General features: G+C 48.0%; 1 protein-coding gene across 1 annotated transcript in view; it reads left to right on the forward strand.

The window, feature by feature from the left end:
- LOC311117650 (atrial natriuretic peptide receptor 2-like) overlaps window positions 1-19,252 on the forward strand; it is a gene marked incomplete at both ends in the record, with an annotated part of 24,593 nt that extends 5,341 nt beyond the window's left edge. The window contains 7 exons of the mRNA XM_084192582.1: window positions 1,761-1,833; window positions 1,956-2,100; window positions 2,410-2,496; window positions 16,713-16,856; window positions 17,506-17,627; window positions 18,873-19,011; window positions 19,204-19,252. Of these exons, the coding sequence (XP_084048708.1) occupies window positions 1,761-1,833; window positions 1,956-2,100; window positions 2,410-2,496; window positions 16,713-16,856; window positions 17,506-17,627; window positions 18,873-19,011; window positions 19,204-19,252 (759 nt within the window). The remainder of the gene's footprint in view (window positions 1-1,760; window positions 1,834-1,955; window positions 2,101-2,409; window positions 2,497-16,712; window positions 16,857-17,505; window positions 17,628-18,872; window positions 19,012-19,203) is intronic.
- Window positions 19,253-20,828: the final 1,576 nt, after the last annotated feature.

Raw genomic sequence — 20,828 nt, forward strand, 5'->3', positions numbered from 1 at the left:
TAGGATAACCCATTTGGGTTCTACATGAAACCAAAAAAGGGTTCTCAGAAGGAACCTTTTGGAACCCTTTTTTCTAAGAGTTATTTCGTTGCTTTGACAATGTCATTTCCGAATATTTATGTGATTAGTGATTCATTTACGTCTGTCCCTCATTTTAAGGTCCTGTTTAACCCTGTTACCTGAACTCTTGATTTAATATCGTGAAACAATTCCTTTTTTAGATATTTTTTCATAAAATGAATATTGAACATCTTATAGTCAAATGATTGTCTAAAAAGCAGGTCAGCTGGTTCTTTTAAGCCATTATCTGATGTTTTGTGGTGGAAAACTGAGCAGGTCGAGCATAACACGTCAACCCACAGATAGAAATGTTTGAACAATAAATGAATAAAACATTGCACACAACAAGCTTCCATTCCCCTCGTCACAAGGGTATTTATGGCTTATTTATTCCCCTTGTCACAAGGGGTATTTATGGCTTATTTAAAATGAGATTGTCAACCCTATTTAGGCCGCATGCTTCCCGCCGAAACAGTTCAGAACAGTTTGTGCATATTTTATCCCAACATTTTGTGACGTTTTTGTCGGCATGGGTTTTTTCGACTGATCAGGCACACAAAATATTTTCTCAAGGCAAGCCAAAGTCGGTAGCCAAAGTCTACCTCCCCATCGTCGGCGATTGGTCAACAGTAGGGATTCTTCAATTAAGTGCCTTTTGTAAAATTGTGCGACTAAGATCTAAGACTAAGATTAATTCTGACTATTTTGAGAAAGTGTATATTGGCTACGGCGTCTCAAAATGGACAAACAATACTATTGCCGCTTTTTTCTTGTTTTTCAAGCGGTCTTTTAAGGGAGTATGCAGCACACTCGTTCACCCTCCTCTGAACCATGATGATGTAGCCTGTCTTTACTCACCCTCCTCTGAACCATGATGATGTAGCCTGTCTGCTTCACATTTCTGAACAGCTGAAATAAAATAAAAAACTGTAGCGATTTGAACTGACATTTCCCAAAATATATATTGAAGGCTATACAACCTGCTCTCTGTTGTAATGTTTGCAATGATGAAAATAATCGCTATTTTGACTGCCTGTCTGCCTGTCTGTCTGTCTGTCTGCCTGTCTGTCTGTCTGTCTGTCTGTCTGTCTGCCTGCCTGCCTGTCTGTCCGCCTGCCTGTCTGTCTGTCTGTCTGCCTGTCTGTCCGCCTGCCTGTCTGTCTGTCTGTCTGTCTGTCTGTCTGTCTGTCTGTCTGTCTGTCTGTCTGCCTGTCTGTCTGCCTGTCTGTCTGCCTGTCTGTCCACCTGCCTGCCTGCCTGCCTGCCTGCCTGTCTGTCTGTCTGTCTGTCTGTCTGTCTGTCTGTCTGCCTGCCTGCCTGTCTGTCTGTCTGCCTGTCTGTCCACCTGCCTGCCTGCCTGCCTGCCTGCCTGTCTGTCTGTCTGTCTGTCTGTCTGTCTGTCTGCCTGTCTGTCTGCCTGTCTGTCTGCCTGTCTGTCTGTCTGCCTGTCTGCCTGTCTGTCCGCCTGCCTGTCTGTCTGTCTGTCTGTCTGTCTGTCTGTCTGTCTGTCTGTCTGTCTGCCTGTCTGTCTGTCTGCCTGTCTGTCTATATGCTGCCTCAGAACATGGAATAGAATGCCTGTCTGTCTGTCTTGTGTTTGCAATACTGTTACAACAGACAACAATGTTTGTACGAGCATGTCTTTAACGCACGCACACAGTAACGCTGACGTTGTTGTGGACCCATCTCTTTCTCCTCAGTGGTTTAAGTACCAGAAGCAGAGGATGCTTTGGGATGAGAGCTGGATCATTGACTTCAGGCAGATCAAACATGGTACTTCTCTATTATTCTATATGTGTCAAATAAATATTAAACCACTTCTGTCTTTTTGTATTTGTTATTTATGTTGATTGTATTGTAACACTGCTACCCTCCCCCTCTTTTACCCCCCCCAGACCAGGTAGCCCGGACTACTATGGGCAGTATCATGTCTGCCCCTATTGCTAACAGTGATTCCAACGCTAGCCGTGTCACCGCTCTCAGCTCCTGTACAGCCCACGCGAACTCACGCAAACAACTGTTCACGCACACCGGGATTTAGTGAGTGTCTCTGTTCACGCACACCGGGATTTAGTGAGTGTCTCTGTTCACACACACCGGGATTTAGTGAGTGTCTCTGTTCACACACACCGGGATTTAGTGAGTGTCTCTGTTCACACACACACCAGGATTTAGTGAGTGTCTCTGTTCACACACACACTGGGATTTAGTGAGTGTCTCTGAAAAACACACAGACACACCAGGATATATACACACTCCTATTCTACAGTCATCTCCTGTCCTGTCAATGTATAGATGATCCTATTCTATAGTCTACCTGTTGATTCTCTCCTGTTTCTCTTTCTCTAGTGATGGCAGGACAGTGGCCATCAAGCGGATTCAGACCAAGACCTTTTCTCTGTCCAAGACCATCAGACGAGAGGTCAAGCAAGTCAGGTGGGGACAATAGAGGTCAACAGGTCAGGTGGGGACAATAGAGGTCAACAGGTCAGGTTGGGCCAATAGAGGTCAACAGGTCAGGTGGGGCCAATAGAGGTCAACAGGTCAGGTGGGGACAATAGAGGTCAACAGGTCAGGTGGGGACAATAGAGGTAAACAGGTCAGGTGGGGACAATAGAGGTCAACAGGTCAGGTGGGGACAATAGAGGTCAACAGGTCAGGTGGGGACAATAGAGGTCAACAGGTCAGGTGGGGACAATAGAGGTCAACAGGTCAGGTGGGGACAATAGATGTCAACAGGTCAGGTGGGGACAATAGAGGTCAACAGGTCAGGTGGGGACAATAGAGGTCAACAGGTCAGGTGGGGACAATAGAGGTCAACATGTCAGGTGGGGACAATAGAGGTCAACAGGTCAGGTGGGGACAATAGAGGTCAACAGGTCAGGTGGGGACAATAGAGGTCAACAGGTCAGGTGGGGACAATAGAGGTCAACAGGTCAGGTGGGGACAATAGAGGTCAACAGGTCAGTTGGGGACAATAGAGGTCAACAGGTCAGGTGGGGACAATAGAGGTCAACAGGTCAGGTGGGGACAATAGAGGTCAACAGGTCAGATGGGGACAATAGAGGTCAACAGGTCAGGTGGGGACAATATTTGTGTTTTCCTCTACAGTTTATAATGTAGAAGTGGTGGAATGTTTTACATAAAAATGAAGCGAAGAGATCTATAATTTATATAATAATATGGATTGACAAATATGCAAGCTCTCATTTTATATTCTCTAACCTCTGTCCAATAGGGAGTTGGACCACTCTAACCTGTTAGTTCTCTGACCTCTAACCTCTGTCCAATAGGGAGTTGGACCACTCTAACCTGTTAGTTCTCTGACCTCTAACCTCTGTCCAATAGGGAGCTGGACCACTCTAACCTGTTAGTTCTCTGACCTCTAACCTCTGTCCAATAGGGAGCTGGACCACTCTAACCTGTTAGTTCTCTGACCTCTAACCTCTGTCCAATAGGAAGCTGGACCACTCTAACCTGTTAGTTCTCTGACCTCTAACCTCTGTCCAATAGGGAGCTGGACCACTCTAACCTGTTAGTTCTCTGACCTCTAACCTCTGTCCAATAGGGAGCTGGACCACTCTAACCTGTTAGTTCTCTGACCTCTGTCCAATAGGGAGCTGGACCACCCTAACCTGTTAGTTCTCTGACCTCTGACCTCTGTCCAATAGGGAGCTGGACCACTCTAACCTGTTAGTTCTCTGACCTCTAACCTCTGTCCAATAGGGAGCTGGACCACTCTAACCTGTTAGTTCTCTGACCTCTAACCTCTGTCCAATAGGGAGCTGGACCACTCTAACCTGTTAGTTCTCTGACCTCTAACCTCTGTCCAATAGGGAGCTGGACCACTCTAACCTGTTAGTTCTCTAACCTCTGTCCAATAGGGAGTTGGACCACCCTAACCTGTTAGTTCTCTGACCTCTAACCTCTGTCCAATAGGGAGTTGGACCACTCTAACCTGTTAGTTCTCTAACCTCTGTCCAATAGGGAGTTGGACCACTCTAACCTGTTAGTTCTCTGACCTCTAACCTCTGTCCAATAGGGAGCTGGACCACTCTAACCTGTTAGTTCTCTGACCTCTAACCTCTGTCCAATAGGGAGCTGGACCACTCTAACCTGTTAGTTCTCTGACCTCTAACCTCTGTCCAATAGGGAGCTGGACCACTCTAACCTGTTAGTTCTCTGACCTCTGTCCAATAGGGAGCTGGACCACTCTAACCTGTTAGTTCTCTGACCTCTAACCTCTGTCCAATAGGGAGCTGGACCACCCTAACCTGTTAGTTCTCTGACCTCTAACCTCTGTCCAATAGGGAGCTGGACCACTCTAACCTGTTAGTTCTCTAACCTCTGACCAATAGGGAGCTGGACCACTCTAACCTGTTAGTTCTCTGACCTCTGACCTCTGTCCAATAGGGAGCTGGACCACTCTAACCTGTTAGTTCTCTGACCTCTGTCCAATAGGGAGCTGGACCACTCTAACCTGTTAGTTCTCTGACCTCTGACCAATAGGGAGCTGGACCACCCTAACCTGTTAGTTCTCTGACCTCTAACCTCTGTCCAATAGGGAGCTGGACCACCCTAACCTGTTAGTTCTCTGACCTCTAACCTCTGTCCAATAGGGAGCTGGACCACTCTAACCTGTTAGTTCTCTGACCTCTAACCTCTGTCCAATAGGGAGCTGGACCACTCTAACCTGTTAGTTCTCTGACCTCTAACCTCTGTCCAATAGGGAGCTGGACCACTCTAACCTGTTAGTTCTCTGACCTCTAACCTCTGTCCAATAGGGAGCTGGACCACTCTAACCTGTTAGTTCTCTGACCTCTGTCCAATAGGGAGCTGGACCACTCTAACCTGTTAGTTCTCTGACCTCTAACCTCTGTCCAATAGGGAGTTGGACCACTCTAACCTGTTAGTTCTCTGACCTCTAACCTCTGTCCAATAGGGAGTTGGACCACTCTAACCTGTTAGTTCTCTGACCTCTAACCTCTGTCCAATAGGGAGTTGGACCACTCTAACCTGTTAGTTCTCTGACCTCTAACCTCTGTCCAATAGGGAGCTGGACCACTCTAACCTGTTAGTTCTCTGACCTCTAACCTCTGTCCAATAGGGAGCTGGACCACTCTAACCTGTTAGTTCTCTGACCTCTGTCCAATAGGGAGCTGGACCACTCTAACCTGTTAGTTCTCTGACCTCTGTCCAATAGGGAGCTGGACCACTCTAACCTGTTAGTTCTCTGACCTCTAACCTCTGTCCAATAGGGAGTTGGACCACTCTAACCTGTTAGTTCTCTAACCTCTGTCCAATAGGGAGCTGGACCACTCTAACCTGTTAGTTCTCTGACCTCTGACCTCTGTCCAATAGGGAGTTGGACCACTCTAACCTGTTAGTTCTCTGACCTCTGTCCAATAGGGAGTTGGACCACTCTAACCTGTTAGTTCTCTGACCTCTGACCTCTGTCCAATAGGGAGTTGGACCACTCTAACCTGTTAGTTCTCTAACCTCTGTCCAATAGGGAGCTGGACCACTCTAACCTGTTAGTTCTCTGACCTCTGACCTCTGTCCAATAGGGAGTTGGACCACTCTAACCTGTTAGTTCTCTGACCTCTGTCCAATAGGGAGTTGGACCACTCTAACCTGTTAGTTCTCTGACCTCTGTCCAATAGGGAGTTGGACCACTCTAACCTGTTAGTTCTCTGACCTCTAACCTCTGTCCAATAGGGAGCTGGACCACTCTAACCTGTTAGTTCTCTGACCTCTGACCTCTGTCCAATAGGGAGCTGGACCACTCTAACCTGTTAGTTCTCTGACCTCTGTCCAATAGGGAGTTGGACCACTCTAACCTGTTAGTTCTCTGACCTCTGTCCAATAGGGAGCTGGACCACTCTAACCTGTTAGTTCTCTGACCTCTGTCCAATAGGGAGCTGGACCACTCTAACCTGTTAGTTCTCTGACCTCTAACCTCTGTCCAATAGGGAGCTGGACCACTCTAACCTGTTAGTTCTCTGACCTCTAACCTCTGTCCAATAGGGAGCTGGACCACTCTAACCTGTTAGTTCTCTAACCTCTGTCCAATAGGGAGCTGGACCACTCTAACCTGTTAGTTCTCTGACCTCTAACCTCTGTCCAATAGGGAGCTGGACCACTCTAACCTGTTAGTTCTCTGACCTCTAACCTCTGTCCAATAGGGAGCTGGACCACTCTAACCTGTTAGTTCTCTGACCTCTAACCTCTGTCCAATAGGGAGCTGGACCACTCTAACCTGTTAGTTCTCTGACCTCTAACCTCTGTCCAATAGGGAGCTGGACCACTCTAACCTGTTAGTTCTCTGACCTCTAACCTCTGTCCAATAGGGAGCTGGACCACTCTAACCTGTTAGTTCTCTGACCTCTAACCTCTGTCCAATAGGGAGCTGGACCACCCTAACCTGTTAGTTCTCTGACCTCTAACCTCTGTCCAATAGGGAGTTGGACCACTCTAACCTGTTAGTTCTCTGACCTCTGTCCAATAGGGAGCTGGACCACTCTAGCCTGTTAGTTCTCTGACCTCTGTCCAATAGGGAGCTGGACCAATCTAACCTGTTAGTTCTCTGACCTCTGTCCAATAGGGAGTTGGACCACTCTAACCTGTTAGTTCTCTGACCTCTGACCTCTGTCCAATAGGGAGCTGGACCACTCTAACCTGTTAGTTCTCTGACCTCTGTCCAATAGGGAGTTGGACCACTCTAACCTGTTAGTTCTCTGACCTCTGTCCAATAGGGAGCTGGACCACTCTAACCTGTTAGTTCTCTGACCTCTAACCTCTGTCCAATAGGGAGCTGGACCACCCTAACCTGTTAGTTCTCTGACCTCTAACCTCTGTCCAATAGGGAGTTGGACCACTCTAACCTGTTAGTTCTCTAACCTCTGACCAATAGGGAGCTGGACCACTCTAACCTGTTAGTTCTCTGACCTCTAACCTCTGTCCAATAGGGAGTTGGACCACTCTAACCTGTTAGTTCTCTAACCTCTGACCTCTGTCCAATAGGGAGTTGGACCACTCTAACCTGTTAGTTCTCTGACCTCTGTCCAATAGGGAGTTGGACCACTCTAACCTGTTAGTTCTCTGACCTCTGTCCAATAGGGAGCTGGACCACTCTAACCTGTTAGTTCTCTGACCTCTAACCTCTGTCCAATAGGGAGCTGGACCACTCTAACCTGTTAGTTCTCTGACCTCTAACCTCTGTCCAATAGGGAGCTGGACCACTCTAACCTGTTAGTTCTCTGACCTCTGTCCAATAGGGAGTTGGACCACTCTAACCTGTTAGTTCTCTGACCTCTGACCTCTGTCCAATAGGGAGTTGGACCACTCTAACCTGTTAGTTCTCTGACCTCTGTCCAATAGGGAGTTGGACCACTCTAACCTGTTAGTTCTCTGACCTCTGACCTCTGTCCAATAGGGAGCTGGACCACTCTAACCTGTTAGTTCTCTGACCTCTGTCCAATAGGGAGCTGGACCACTCTAACCTGTTAGTTCTCTGACCTCTAACCTCTGTCCAATAGGGAGTTGGACCACTCTAACCTGTTAGTTCTCTAACCTCTGACCAATAGGGAGCTGGACCACACTAACCTGTTAGTTCTCTGACATCTGACCTCTGTCCAATAGGGAGTTGGACCACCCTAACCTGTTAGTTCTCTGACCTCTGACCTCTGTCCAATAGGGAGTTGGACCACCCTAACCTGTTAGTTCTCTAACCTCTGTCCAATAGGGAGCTGGACCACTCTAACCTGTTAGTTCTCTAACCTCTGTCCAATAGGGAGCTGGACCACTCTAACCTGTTAGTTCTCTAACCTCTGACCTCTGTCCAATAGGGAGCTGGACCACTCTAACCTGTTAGTTCTCTGTCCTCTGTCCAATAGGGAGCTGGACCACTCTAACCTGTTAGTTCTCTGACCTCTAACCTCTGTCCAATAGGGAGCTGGACCACTCTAACCTGTTAGTTCTCTGACCTCTAACCTCTGTCCAATAGGGAGCTGGACCACTCTAACCTGTTAGTTCTCTGACCTCTAACTTCTGTCCAATAGGGAGTTGGACCACTCTAACCTGTTAGTTCTCTGACCTCTGTCCAATAGGGAGTTGGACCACTCTAACCTGTTAGTTCTCTGACCTCTGACCTCTGTCCAATAGGGAGTTGGACCACTCTAACCTGTTAGTTCTCTAACCTCTGTCCAATAGGGAGCTGGACCACTCTAACCTGTTAGTTCTCTGACCTCTGACCTCTGTCCAATAGGGAGTTGGACCACTCTAACCTGTTAGTTCTCTGACCTCTGTCCAATAGGGAGTTGGACCACTCTAACCTGTTAGTTCTCTGACCTCTGTCCAATAGGGAGTTGGACCACTCTAACCTGTTAGTTCTCTGACCTCTAACCTCTGTCCAATAGGGAGCTGGACCACTCTAACCTGTTAGTTCTCTGACCTCTGACCTCTGTCCAATAGGGAGCTGGACCACTCTAACCTGTTAGTTCTCTGACCTCTGTCCAATAGGGAGCTGGACCACTCTAACCTGTTAGTTCTCTGACCTCTGTCCAATAGGGAGCTGGACCACTCTAACCTGTTAGTTCTCTGACCTCTAACCTCTGTCCAATAGGGAGCTGGACCACTCTAACCTGTTAGTTCTCTGACCTCTAACCTCTGTCCAATAGGGAGCTGGACCACTCTAACCTGTTAGTTCTCTAACCTCTGTCCAATAGGGAGCTGGACCACTCTAACCTGTTAGTTCTCTGACCTCTAACCTCTGTCCAATAGGGAGCTGGACCACTCTAACCTGTTAGTTCTCTGACCTCTAACCTCTGTCCAATAGGGAGCTGGACCACTCTAACCTGTTAGTTCTCTGACCTCTAACCTCTGTCCAATAGGGAGCTGGACCACTCTAACCTGTTAGTTCTCTGACCTCTAACCTCTGTCCAATAGGGAGCTGGACCACTCTAACCTGTTAGTTCTCTGACCTCTGTCCAATAGGGAGTTGGACCACTCTAACCTGTTAGTTCTCTGACCTCTGTCCAATAGGGAGCTGGACCACTCTAACCTGTTAGTTCTCTGACCTCTGTCCAATAGGGAGTTGGACCACTCTAACCTGTTAGTTCTCTGACCTCTGTCCAATAGGGAGCTGGACCACTCTAACCTGTTAGTTCTCTAACCTCTAACCTCTGTCCAATAGGGAGCTGGACCACTCTAACCTGTTAGTTCTCTAACCTCTAACCTCTGTCCAATAGGGAGTTGGACCACTCTAACCTGTTAGTTCTCTAACCTCTGTCCAATAGGGAGCTGGACCACTCTAACCTGTTAGTTCTCTGACCTCTAACCTCTGTCCAATAGGGAGCTGGACCACTCTAACCTGTTAGTTCTCTGACCTCTAACCTCTGTCCAATAGGGAGCTGGACTACCCTAACCTGTTAGTTCTCTGACCTCTAACCTCTGTCCAATAGGGAGCTGGACCACCCTAACCTGTTAGTTCTCTGACCTCTGTCCAATAGGGAGTTGGACCACTCTAACCTGTTAGTTCTCTGACCTCTGTCCAATAGGGAGTTGGACCACTCTAACCTGTTAGTTCTCTGACCTCTGTCCAATAGGGAGCTGGACCACCCTAACCTGTTAGTTCTCTGACCTCTGTCCAATAGGGAGCTGGACCAATCTAACCTGTTAGTTCTCTGACCTCTGTCCAATAGGGAGTTGGACCACTCTAACCTGTTAGTTCTCTGACCTCTGACCTCTGTCCAATAGGGAGCTGGACCACTCTAACCTGTTAGTTCTCTGACCTCTGTCCAATAGGGAGTTGGACCACTCTAACCTGTTAGTTCTCTGACCTCTAACCTCTGTCCAATAGGGAGCTGGACCACTCTAACCTGTTAGTTCTCTGACCTCTAACCTCTGTCCAATAGGGAGCTGGACCACTCTAACCTGTTAGTTCTCTGACCTCTGTCCAATAGGGAGTTGGGCCACTCTAACCTGTTAGTTCTCTAACCTCTGTCCAATAGGGAGTTGGACCACTCTAACCTGTTAGTTCTCTAACCTCTGACCAATAGGGAGCTGGACCACTCTAACCTGTTAGTTCTCTGACCTCTAACCTCTGTCCAATAGGGAGTTGGACCACTCTAACCTGTTAGTTCTCTAACCTCTGACCTCTGTCCAATAGGGAGTTGGACCACTCTAACCTGTTAGTTCTCTGACCTCTGTCCAATAGGGAGTTGGACCACTCTAACCTGTTAGTTCTCTGACCTCTGTCCAATAGGGAGCTGGACCACTCTAACCTGTTAGTTCTCTGACCTCTAACCTCTGTCCAATAGGGAGCTGGACCACTCTAACCTGTTAGTTCTCTGACCTCTAACCTCTGTCCAATAGGGAGCTGGACCACTCTAACCTGTTAGTTCTCTGACCTCTGTCCAATAGGGAGTTGGACCACTCTAACCTGTTAGTTCTCTGACCTCTGACCTCTGTCCAATAGGGAGCTGGACCACTCTAACCTGTTAGTTCTCTGACCTCTGTCCAATAGGGAGCTGGACCACACTAACCTGTTAGTTCTCTGACATCTGACCTCTGTCCAATAGGGAGTTGGACCACCCTAACCTGTTAGTTCTCTGACCTCTGACCTCTGTCCAATAGGGAGTTGGACCACCCTAACCTGTTAGTTCTCTAACCTCTGTCCAATAGGGAGCTGGACCACTCTAACCTGTTAGTTCTCTAACCTCTGTCCAATAGGGAGCTGGACCACTCTAACCTGTTAGTTCTCTAACCTCTGACCTCTGTCCAATAGGGAGCTGGACCACTCTAACCTGTTAGTTCTCTGTCCTCTAACCTCTGTCCAATAGGGAGCTGGACCACTCTAACCTGTTAGTTCTCTGACCTCTAACCTCTGTCCAATAGGGAGCTGGACCACTCTAACCTGTTAGTTCTCTGACCTCTAACCTCTGTCCAATAGGGAGCTGGACCACTCTAACCTGTTAGTTCTCTGACCTCTGACCTCTGTCCAATAGGGAGCTGGACCACTCTAACCTGTTAGTTCTCTGACCTCTGTCCAATAGGGAGTTGGACCACTCTAACCTGTTAGTTCTCTGACCTCTAACCTCTGTCCAATAGGGAGCTGGACCACTCTAACCTGTTAGTTCTCTGACCTCTAACCTCTGTCCAATAGGGAGCTGGACCACTCTAACCTGTTAGTTCTCTGACCTCTGTCCAATAGGGAGTTGGGCCACTCTAACCTGTTAGTTCTCTAACCTCTGTCCAATAGGGAGTTGGACCACTCTAACCTGTTAGTTCTCTAACCTCTGACCAATAGGGAGCTGGACCACTCTAACCTGTTAGTTCTCTGACCTCTAACCTCTGTCCAATAGGGAGTTGGACCACTCTAACCTGTTAGTTCTCTAACCTCTGACCTCTGTCCAATAGGGAGTTGGACCACTCTAACCTGTTAGTTCTCTGACCTCTGTCCAATAGGGAGTTGGACCACTCTAACCTGTTAGTTCTCTGACCTCTGTCCAATAGGGAGCTGGACCACTCTAACCTGTTAGTTCTCTGACCTCTAACCTCTGTCCAATAGGGAGCTGGACCACTCTAACCTGTTAGTTCTCTGACCTCTAACCTCTGTCCAATAGGGAGCTGGACCACTCTAACCTGTTAGTTCTCTGACCTCTGTCCAATAGGGAGTTGGACCACTCTAACCTGTTAGTTCTCTGACCTCTGACCTCTGTCCAATAGGGAGCTGGACCACTCTAACCTGTTAGTTCTCTGACCTCTGTCCAATAGGGAGCTGGACCACACTAACCTGTTAGTTCTCTGACATCTGACCTCTGTCCAATAGGGAGTTGGACCACCCTAACCTGTTAGTTCTCTGACCTCTGACCTCTGTCCAATAGGGAGTTGGACCACCCTAACCTGTTAGTTCTCTAACCTCTGTCCAATAGGGAGCTGGACCACTCTAACCTGTTAGTTCTCTAACCTCTGTCCAATAGGGAGCTGGACCACTCTAACCTGTTAGTTCTCTAACCTCTGACCTCTGTCCAATAGGGAGCTGGACCACTCTAACCTGTTAGTTCTCTGTCCTCTAACCTCTGTCCAATAGGGAGCTGGACCACTCTAACCTGTTAGTTCTCTGACCTCTAACCTCTGTCCAATAGGGAGCTGGACCACTCTAACCTGTTAGTTCTCTGACCTCTAACCTCTGTCCAATAGGGAGCTGGACCACTCTAACCTGTTAGTTCTCTGACCTCTAACCTCTGTCCAATAGGGAGTTGGACCACTCTAACCTGTTAGTTCTCTGACCTCTGTCCAATAGGGAGCTGGACCACTCTAACCTGTTAGTTCTCTGACCTCTAACCTCTGTCCAATAGGGAGTTGGACCACTCTAACCTGTTAGTTCTCTAACCTCTAACCTCTGTCCAATAGGGAGTTGGACCACTCTAACCTGTTAGTTCTCTGACCTCTAACCTCTGTCCAATAGGGAGCTGGACCACTCTAACCTGTTAGTTCTCTGACCTCTGTCCAATAGGGAGTTGGACCACTCTAACCTGTTAGTTCTCTGACCTCTAACCTCTGTCCAATAGGGAGCTGGACCACTCTAACCTGTTAGTTCTCTGACCTCTGTCCAATAGGGAGTTGGACCACTCTAACCTGTTAGTTCTCTGACCTCTAACCTCTGTCCAATAGGGAGTTGGACCACTCTAACCTGTTAGTTCTCTAACCTCTGTCCAATAGGGAGCTGGACCACTCTAACCTGTTAGTTCTCTGACCTCTAACCTCTGTCCAATAGAGAGCTGGACCACTCTAACCTGTTAGTTCTCTGACCTCTGACCTCTGTCCAATAGGGAGTTGGACCACTCTAACCTGTTAGTTCTCTAACCTCTGTCCAATAGGGAGCTGGACCACTCTAAACTGTTAGTTCTCTGACCTCTAACCTCTGTCCAATAGGGAGCTGGACCACTCTAACCTGTTAGTTCTCTAACCTCTGACCTCTGTCCAATAGGGAGCTGGACCACTCTAACCTGTTAGTTCTCTGTCCTCTGTCCAATAGGGAGCTGGACCACTCTAGCCTGTTAGTTCTCTGACCTCTAACCTCTGTCCAATAGGGAGCTGGACCACTCTAACCTGTTAGTTCTCTAACCTCTGTCCAATAGGGAGCTGGACCACTCTAAACTGTTAGTTCTCTGACCTCTAACCTCTGTCCAATAGGGAGCTGGACCACTCTAACCTGTTAGTTCTCTGACCTCTAACCTCTGTCCAATAGGGAGTTGGACCACTCTAACCTGTTAGTTCTCTGACCTCTGTCCAATAGGGAGTTGGACCACTCTAACCTGTTAGTTCTCTGACCTCTAACCTCTGTCCAATAGGGAGCTGGACCACTCTAACCTGTTAGTTCTCTGACCTCTGTCCAATAGGGAGCTGGACCACTCTAACCTGTTAGTTCTCTGACCTCTAACCTCTGTCCAATAGGGAGTTGGACCACTCTAACCTGTTAGTTCTCTGACCTCTAACCTCTGTCCAATAGGGAGCTGGACCACCCTAACCTGTTAGTTCTCTGACCTCTGTCCAATAGGGAGTTGGACCACTCTAACCTGTTAGTTCTCTGACCTCTAACCTCTGTCCAATAGGGAGCTGGACCACTCTAACCTGTTAGTTCTCTGACCTCTGTCCAATAGGGAGCTGGACCACTCTAACCTGTTAGTTCTTCGACCTCTAACCTCTGTCCAATAGGGAGTTGGACCACTCTAACCTGTTAGTTCTCTAACCTCTGTCCAATAGGGAGCTGGACCACTCTAACCTGTTAGTTCTCTGTCCTCTGTCCAATAGGGAGTTGGACCACTCTAACCTGTTAGTTCTCTGACCTCTGACCTCTGTCCAATAGGGAGTTGGACCACTCTAACCTGTTAGTTCTCTGACCTCTGTCCAATAGGGAGTTGGACCACTCTAACCTGTTAGTTCTCTGACCTCTGTCCAATAGGGAGCTGGACCACTCTAACCTGTTAGTTCTCTGACCTCTGTCCAATAGGGAGCTGGACCACTCTAGCCTGTTAGTTCTCTGACCTCTAACCTCTGTCCAATAGGGAGTTGGACCACTCTAACCTGTTAGTTCTCTGACCTCTAACCTCTGTCCAATAGGGAGTTGGACCACTCTAACCTGTTAGTTCTCTGACCTCTAACCTCTGTCCAATAGGGAGCTGGACCACTCTAACCTGTTAGTTCTCTGACCTCTGTCCAATAGGGAGTTGGACCACTCTAACCTGTTAGTTCTCTGACCTCTGTCCAATAGGGAGTTGGACCACTCTAACCTGTTAGTTCTCTGACCTCTGTCCAATAGGGAGTTGGACCACTCTAACCTGTTAGTTCTCTGACCTCTGACCTCTGTCCAATAGGGAGTTGGGCCACTCTAACCTGTTAGTTCTCTGACCTCTGTCCAATAGGGAGTTGGACCACTCTAACCTGTTAGTTCTCTGACCTCTGTCCAATAGGGAGCTGGACCACTCTAACCTGTTAGTTCTCTGACCTCTGTCCAATAGGGAGCTGGACCACTCTAGCCTGTTAGTTCTCTGACCTCTAACCTCTGTCCAATAGGGAGTTGGACCACTCTAACCTGTTAGTTCTCTGACCTCTAACCTCTGTCCAATAGGGAGCTGGACCACTCTAACCTGTTAGTTCTCTGACCTCTAACCTCTCTCCAATAGGGAGCTGGACCACTCTAACCTGTTAGTTCTCTAACCTCTGTCCAATAGGGAGCTGGACCACTCTAACCTGTTAGTTCTCTGACCTCTAACCTCTGTCCAATAGGGAGCTGGACCACTCTAACCTGTTAGTTCTCTGACCTCTAACCTCTGTCCAATAGGGAGCTGGACCACTCTAACCTGTTAGTTCTCTGACCTCTGACCTCTGTCCAATAGGGAGCTGGACCACCCTAACCTGTTAGTTCTCTGACCTCTAACCTCTGTCCAATAGGGAGCTGGACCACTCTAGCCTGTTAGTTCTCTAACCTCTGACCTCTGTCCAATAGGGAGCTGGACCACTCTAACCTGTTAGTTCTCTGACCTCTGTCCAATAGGGAGCTGGACCACTCTAACCTGTTAGTTCTCTGACCTCTAACCTCTGTCCAATAGGGAGTTGGACCACTCTAACCTGTTAGTTCTCTGACCTCTAACCTCTGTCCAATAGGGAGCTGGACCACTCTAGCCTGTTAGTTCTCTAACCTCTGACCTCTGTCCAATAGGGAGCTGGACCACTCTAACCTGTTAGTTCTCTGACCTCTGTCCAATAGGGAGCTGGACCACTCTAGCCTGTTAGTTCTCTAACCTCTGACCTCTGTCCAATAGGGAGCTGGACCACTCTAACCTGTTAGTTCTCTGACCTCTGACCAATAGGGAGCTGGACCACTCTAACCTGTTAGTTCTCTGACCTCTGTCCAATAGGGAGCTGGACCACCCTAACCTGTTAGTTCTCTGACCTCTAACCTCTGTCCAATAGGGAGCTGGACCACTCTAACCTGTTAGTTCTCTGACCTCTAACCTCTGTCCAATAGGGAGCTGGACCACTCTAACCTGTTAGTTCTCTGACCTCTGTCCAATAGGGAGTTGGACCACTCTAACCTGTTAGTTCTCTGACCTCTAACCTCTGTCCAATAGGGAGCTGGACCACTCTAACCTGTTAGTTCTCTGACCTCTGTCCAATAGGGAGCTGGACCACTCTAGCCTGTTAGTTCTCTGACCTCTAACCTCTGTCCAATAGGGAGTTGGACCACTCTAACCTGTTAGTTCTCTGACCTCTAACCTCTGTCCAATAGGGAGTTGGACCACTCTAACCTGTTAGTTCTCTAACCTCTGTCCAATAGGGAGTTGGACCACTCTAACCTGTTAGTTCTCTGACCTCTGTCCAATAGGGAGCTGGACCACTCTAGCCTGTTAGTTCTCTAACCTCTGACCTCTGTCCAATAGGGAGCTGGACCACTCTAACCTGTTAGTTCTCTGACCTCTGACCAATAGGGAGTTGGACCACTCTAGCCTGTTAGTTCTCTGACCTCTAACCTCTGTCCAATAGGGAGCTGGACCACTCTAACCTGTTAGTTCTCTGACCTCTGACCTCTGTCCAATAGGGAGCTGGACCACTCTAACCTGTTAGTTCTCTGACCTCTAACCTCTGTCCAATAGGGAGCTGGACCACTCTAACCTGTTAGTTCTCTGACCTCTAACCTCTGTCCAATAGGGAGCTGGACCACTCTAACCTGTTAGTTCTCTGACCTCTAACCTCTGTCCAATAGGGAGCTGGACCACTCTAACCTGTTAGTTCTCTGACCTCTAACCTCTGTCCAATAGGGAGCTGGACCACTCTAACCTGTTAGTTCTCTGACCTCTAACCTCTGTCCAATAGGGAGCTGGACCACCCTAACCTGTTAGTTCTCTGACCTCTAACCTCTGTCCAATAGGGAGCTGGACCACTCTAACCTGTTAGTTCTCTGACCTCTAACCTCTGTCCAATAGGGAGCTGGACCACTCTAACCTGTTAGTTCTCTGACCTCTAACCTCTGTCCAATAGGGAGCTGGACCACCCTAACCTGTTAGTTCTCTGACCTCTAACCTCTGTCCAATAGGGAGCTGGACCACTCTAACCTGTTAGTTCTCTGACCTCTAACCTCTGTCCAATAGGGAGCTGGACCACCCTAACCTGTGTAAGTTCTTTGGAGGTTGTGTGGAGGTTCCCAACGTAGCCATCATCACAGAGTACTGTCCTAAAGGAAGTCTGAACGATGTCCTGCTGAATGATGAGACCCCTCTCAACTGGGGATTCAGGTACTGTACACACACAGACACACACACACACACACACACACACACACACACACACACACACACACACACACACACACACACACACACACACACACACACACACACACACACACACACACACACACACACACACACACACACAGACAGACACCTCTCAACTGGGGATTCAGGTACTGTACACACACACACACACACACACACACACACACACACACACACACACACACACACACACACACAGACACCTCCCAACTGGGGATTCAGGTACTGTACACACACACACACACACACACACACACACACACACACACACACACACACACACACACACACACACACACACACAGACACCTCCCAACTGGGGATTCAGGTACTGTACACACACACACACACACACACACACACACACACACACACACACACACACACACAGACACCTCTCAACTGGGGATTCAGGTGGGTGTGCTAACCCCTGACCTCCTGTGTGGTGGTTCCCTAACCCTGACCCCTGACCTCCTGTGTGGGGGTTCCCTAACCTTGACCCCTGACCTCCTGTGTGGGGGTTCCCTAACCCTGACCCCTGACCTCCTGTGTGGGGGTTCCCTAACCCTGACCCCTGACCTCTAACCTCATTGTGTTTGTATTGCAGGTTCTCGTTTGCTACAGATATCGCCCGAGGAATGTCGTACCTCCACCAACACAGGATCTGTCATGGCCGCCTCAAATCACTAAACTGTGTTCTGGACGACCGCTGGGTCTGCAAGATCACTGGTAACCTTTAACCCCTGACCTTTTACCCCTGACCTATAATAATCCCTAGCCTGTACACTGTAAAACCTGCCCGCCTGGTCTGCAAGATCACTGGTAACCTTTACTCTATAACCCATGACCTCACCTCTAACTTCTAACCTAGCCAGACCTGTGTTCAAATACTATTTGCATTTTTTTTAAATATATTTGATCTGTTGTTGATTGAGCTTGACTGGCTTAATGACCATTATTATAGTCACAAAACTGCAACTCTCACCAGCTGGCACCCCAGGCAGGCCAGAGCAAACGCTAAACGTTTTTTGAAGATTTCAAATAGTATTTCCCTCCAGGTCTTAACCTGACCTCTGACCTCTAACCCTTTCCAGACTACTGTTTTCCCTCCAGGTCTTAACCTGACCTCTGACCTCTAACCCTTTCCAGACTACTGTTTTCCCTCCAGGTCTTAACCTGACCTCTGACCTCTAACCCTTTCCAGACTACTGTTTTCCCTCCAGGTCTTAACCTGACCTCTGACCTCTAACCCTTTCCAGACTACTGTTTTCCCTCCAGGTCTTAACCTGACCTCTGACCTCTAACCCTTTCCAGACTACTGTTTTCCCTCCAGGTCTTAACCTGACCTCTGACCTCTAACCCTTTCCAGACTACTGTTTTCCCTCCAGGTCTTAACCTGACCTCTAACCTCTAACCCTTTCCAGACTACTGTTTTCCCTCCAGGTCTTAACCTGACCTCTGACCTCTAACCCTTTCCAGACTACTGTTTTCCCTCCAGGTCTTAACCTGACCTCTGACCTCTAACCCTTTCCAGACTACTGTTTTCCCTCCAGGTCTTAACCTGACCTCTGACCTCTAACCCTTTCCAGACTACTGTTTTCCCTCCAGGTCTTAACCTGACCTCTGACCTCTAACCCTTTCCAGACTACTGTTTTCCCTCCAGGTCTTAACCTGACCTCTGACCTCTAACCCTTTCCAGACTACTGTTTTCCCTCCAGGTCTTAACCTGACCTCTGACCTCTAACCCTTTCCAGACTACTGTTTTCCCTCCAGGTCTTAACCTGACCTCTAACCTCTAACCCTTTCCAGACTACTGTTTTCCCTCCAGGTCTTAACCTGACCTCTGACCTCTAACCCTTTCCAGACTACTGTTTTCCCTCCAGGTCTTAACCTGACCTCTGACCTCTAACCCTTTCCAGACTACTGTTTTCCCTCCAGGTCTTAACCTGACCTCTGACCTCTAACCCTTTCCAGACTACTGTCTGACGATCTATCGGAGGGAGGATGCAGCGGAACCCCTGTCATCCTATCAGATGAGACTGAGAGAAGTGTACACGCCCCCTGAGTGCCAGACAGCCAACCAGGAACCGACCCTGCCGGGGGACGTCTTCAGGTGACAAACACACACACACGCACACACACACACAGATGTACATAAACACAAACACACACACGCACACACACAAACAGATGTACATAAACACACACACACACACACACACACACACACACACACACACACACACAAACACACACACTGTCACTCAGTTTCTAAGTATCTCTGAACCTGTATATCTCTTTCCAGCTACTCTATAATTCTGCTGGAGATAGCCACCCGCAGTGACCCTGTCCCCGTAAGTGGATGGTGGAGGAGGAATGTGTGTGTGTGTGTGTACTGTTTGAGGGGCATGTGTGTGTGTGTACTGTTTGAGGGGCGTGTGTGTGTGTGTGTGTGTGTGTGTGTATGTGTGTGTACTGTTTGAGGGGCATGTGTGTGTGTGTACTGTTTGAGGGGCGTGTGTGTGTGTGTGTGTGTGTGTGTGTATGTGTGTGTACTGTTTGAGGGGCATGTGTGTGTGTGTACTGTTTGAGGGGCGTGTGTGTGTGTGTGTGTGTGTATGTGTGTGTACTGTTTGAGGGGCATGTGTGTGTGTGTACTGTTTGAGGGGCATGTGTGTGTGTGTGTGTGTGTGTGTGTATGTGTGTGTACTGTTTGAGGGGCATGTGTGTGTGTGTACTGTTTGAGGGGCGTGTGTGTGTGTGTGTGTGTGTATGTGTGTGTACTGTTTGAGGGGCATGTGTGTGTGTGTACTGTTTGAGGGACATGTGTGTGTGTGTGTGTGTGTGTGTGTGTGTGTGTGTATCTAACCATAACCTCTATCTCTTCATCAGCTTCTGTTGAGTGGTGAACCGGGCTACCATGTATAATCCCAGCTAACAGAAACGTTCCCACAACTTTAGAGAACGTTCCCTTCAGAGTCTCATTAGGTCATTAACTATCGTTTTCATAGGAATGTTCCCGTGATGTGGAAGGAATGTTTCCAAGAGACCGTTCCCTTAATGTCAAATAGAACTTAACCCAGAACGTGGTTACCGTGTTCTCAGAATGTAAGATATTAATGTTCTAGACACGTTTCATGGCAACATTAATATCTTCTGTTCTGAGAACACGGCAACATTAATATCTTCTGTTCTGAGAACACGGCAACATTAATATCTTCTGTTCTGAGAACACGGCAACATTAATATCTTCTGTTCTGAGAACACGGCAACATTAATATCTTCTGTTCTGAGAACACGGCAACATTAATATCTTCTGTTCTGAGAACACGGCAACATTAATATCTTCTGTTCTGAGAACACGGCAACATTAATATCTTCTGTTCTGAGAACACGGCAACATTAATATCTTCTGTTCTGAGAACACGGCAACATTAATATCTTCTGTTCTGAGAACACGGCAACATTAATATCTTCTGTTCTGAGAACACGGCAACATTAATATCTTCTGTTCTGAGAACACGGCAACATTAATATCTTCTGTTCTGAGAACACGGAAACCACGTTCTGGGTTATGATCTGTTTGACATTAAGGGAATGTTCTCCTAACTCTAACATAGATAGAATGTTCCCAAAACTAACAGGAAACTGAACACTCAAACATTAGGGGAACATTACTGGTAACATTGCAAAAACGTTCTCTCTCCGTAGAATTGTTAGCTGGGATGTTGTTCTACGGTGTTATGATGTCCCCTTAAGTGGGGGTTGTGTTAGAGAGTAATGCGTAACCTGTATCTCTCCGTCAGCTGTTAAGTCCCCTGGCTGCCATCCATACATGATGTCGTTCTATGGTGTTAACATGGTGCCCAGAATCATTAACGCTTGATGTACTGAAGGTTCAAAGGTCATCGCTTCATCTGCCTGTCAAAT

This window comes from Coregonus lavaretus (genome assembly GCF_964263955.1).
Source record: "Coregonus lavaretus genome assembly, contig: HAP1_SCAFFOLD_4860, whole genome shotgun sequence".
NCBI classification, from domain to species: domain Eukaryota; kingdom Metazoa; phylum Chordata; class Actinopteri; order Salmoniformes; family Salmonidae; genus Coregonus; species Coregonus lavaretus.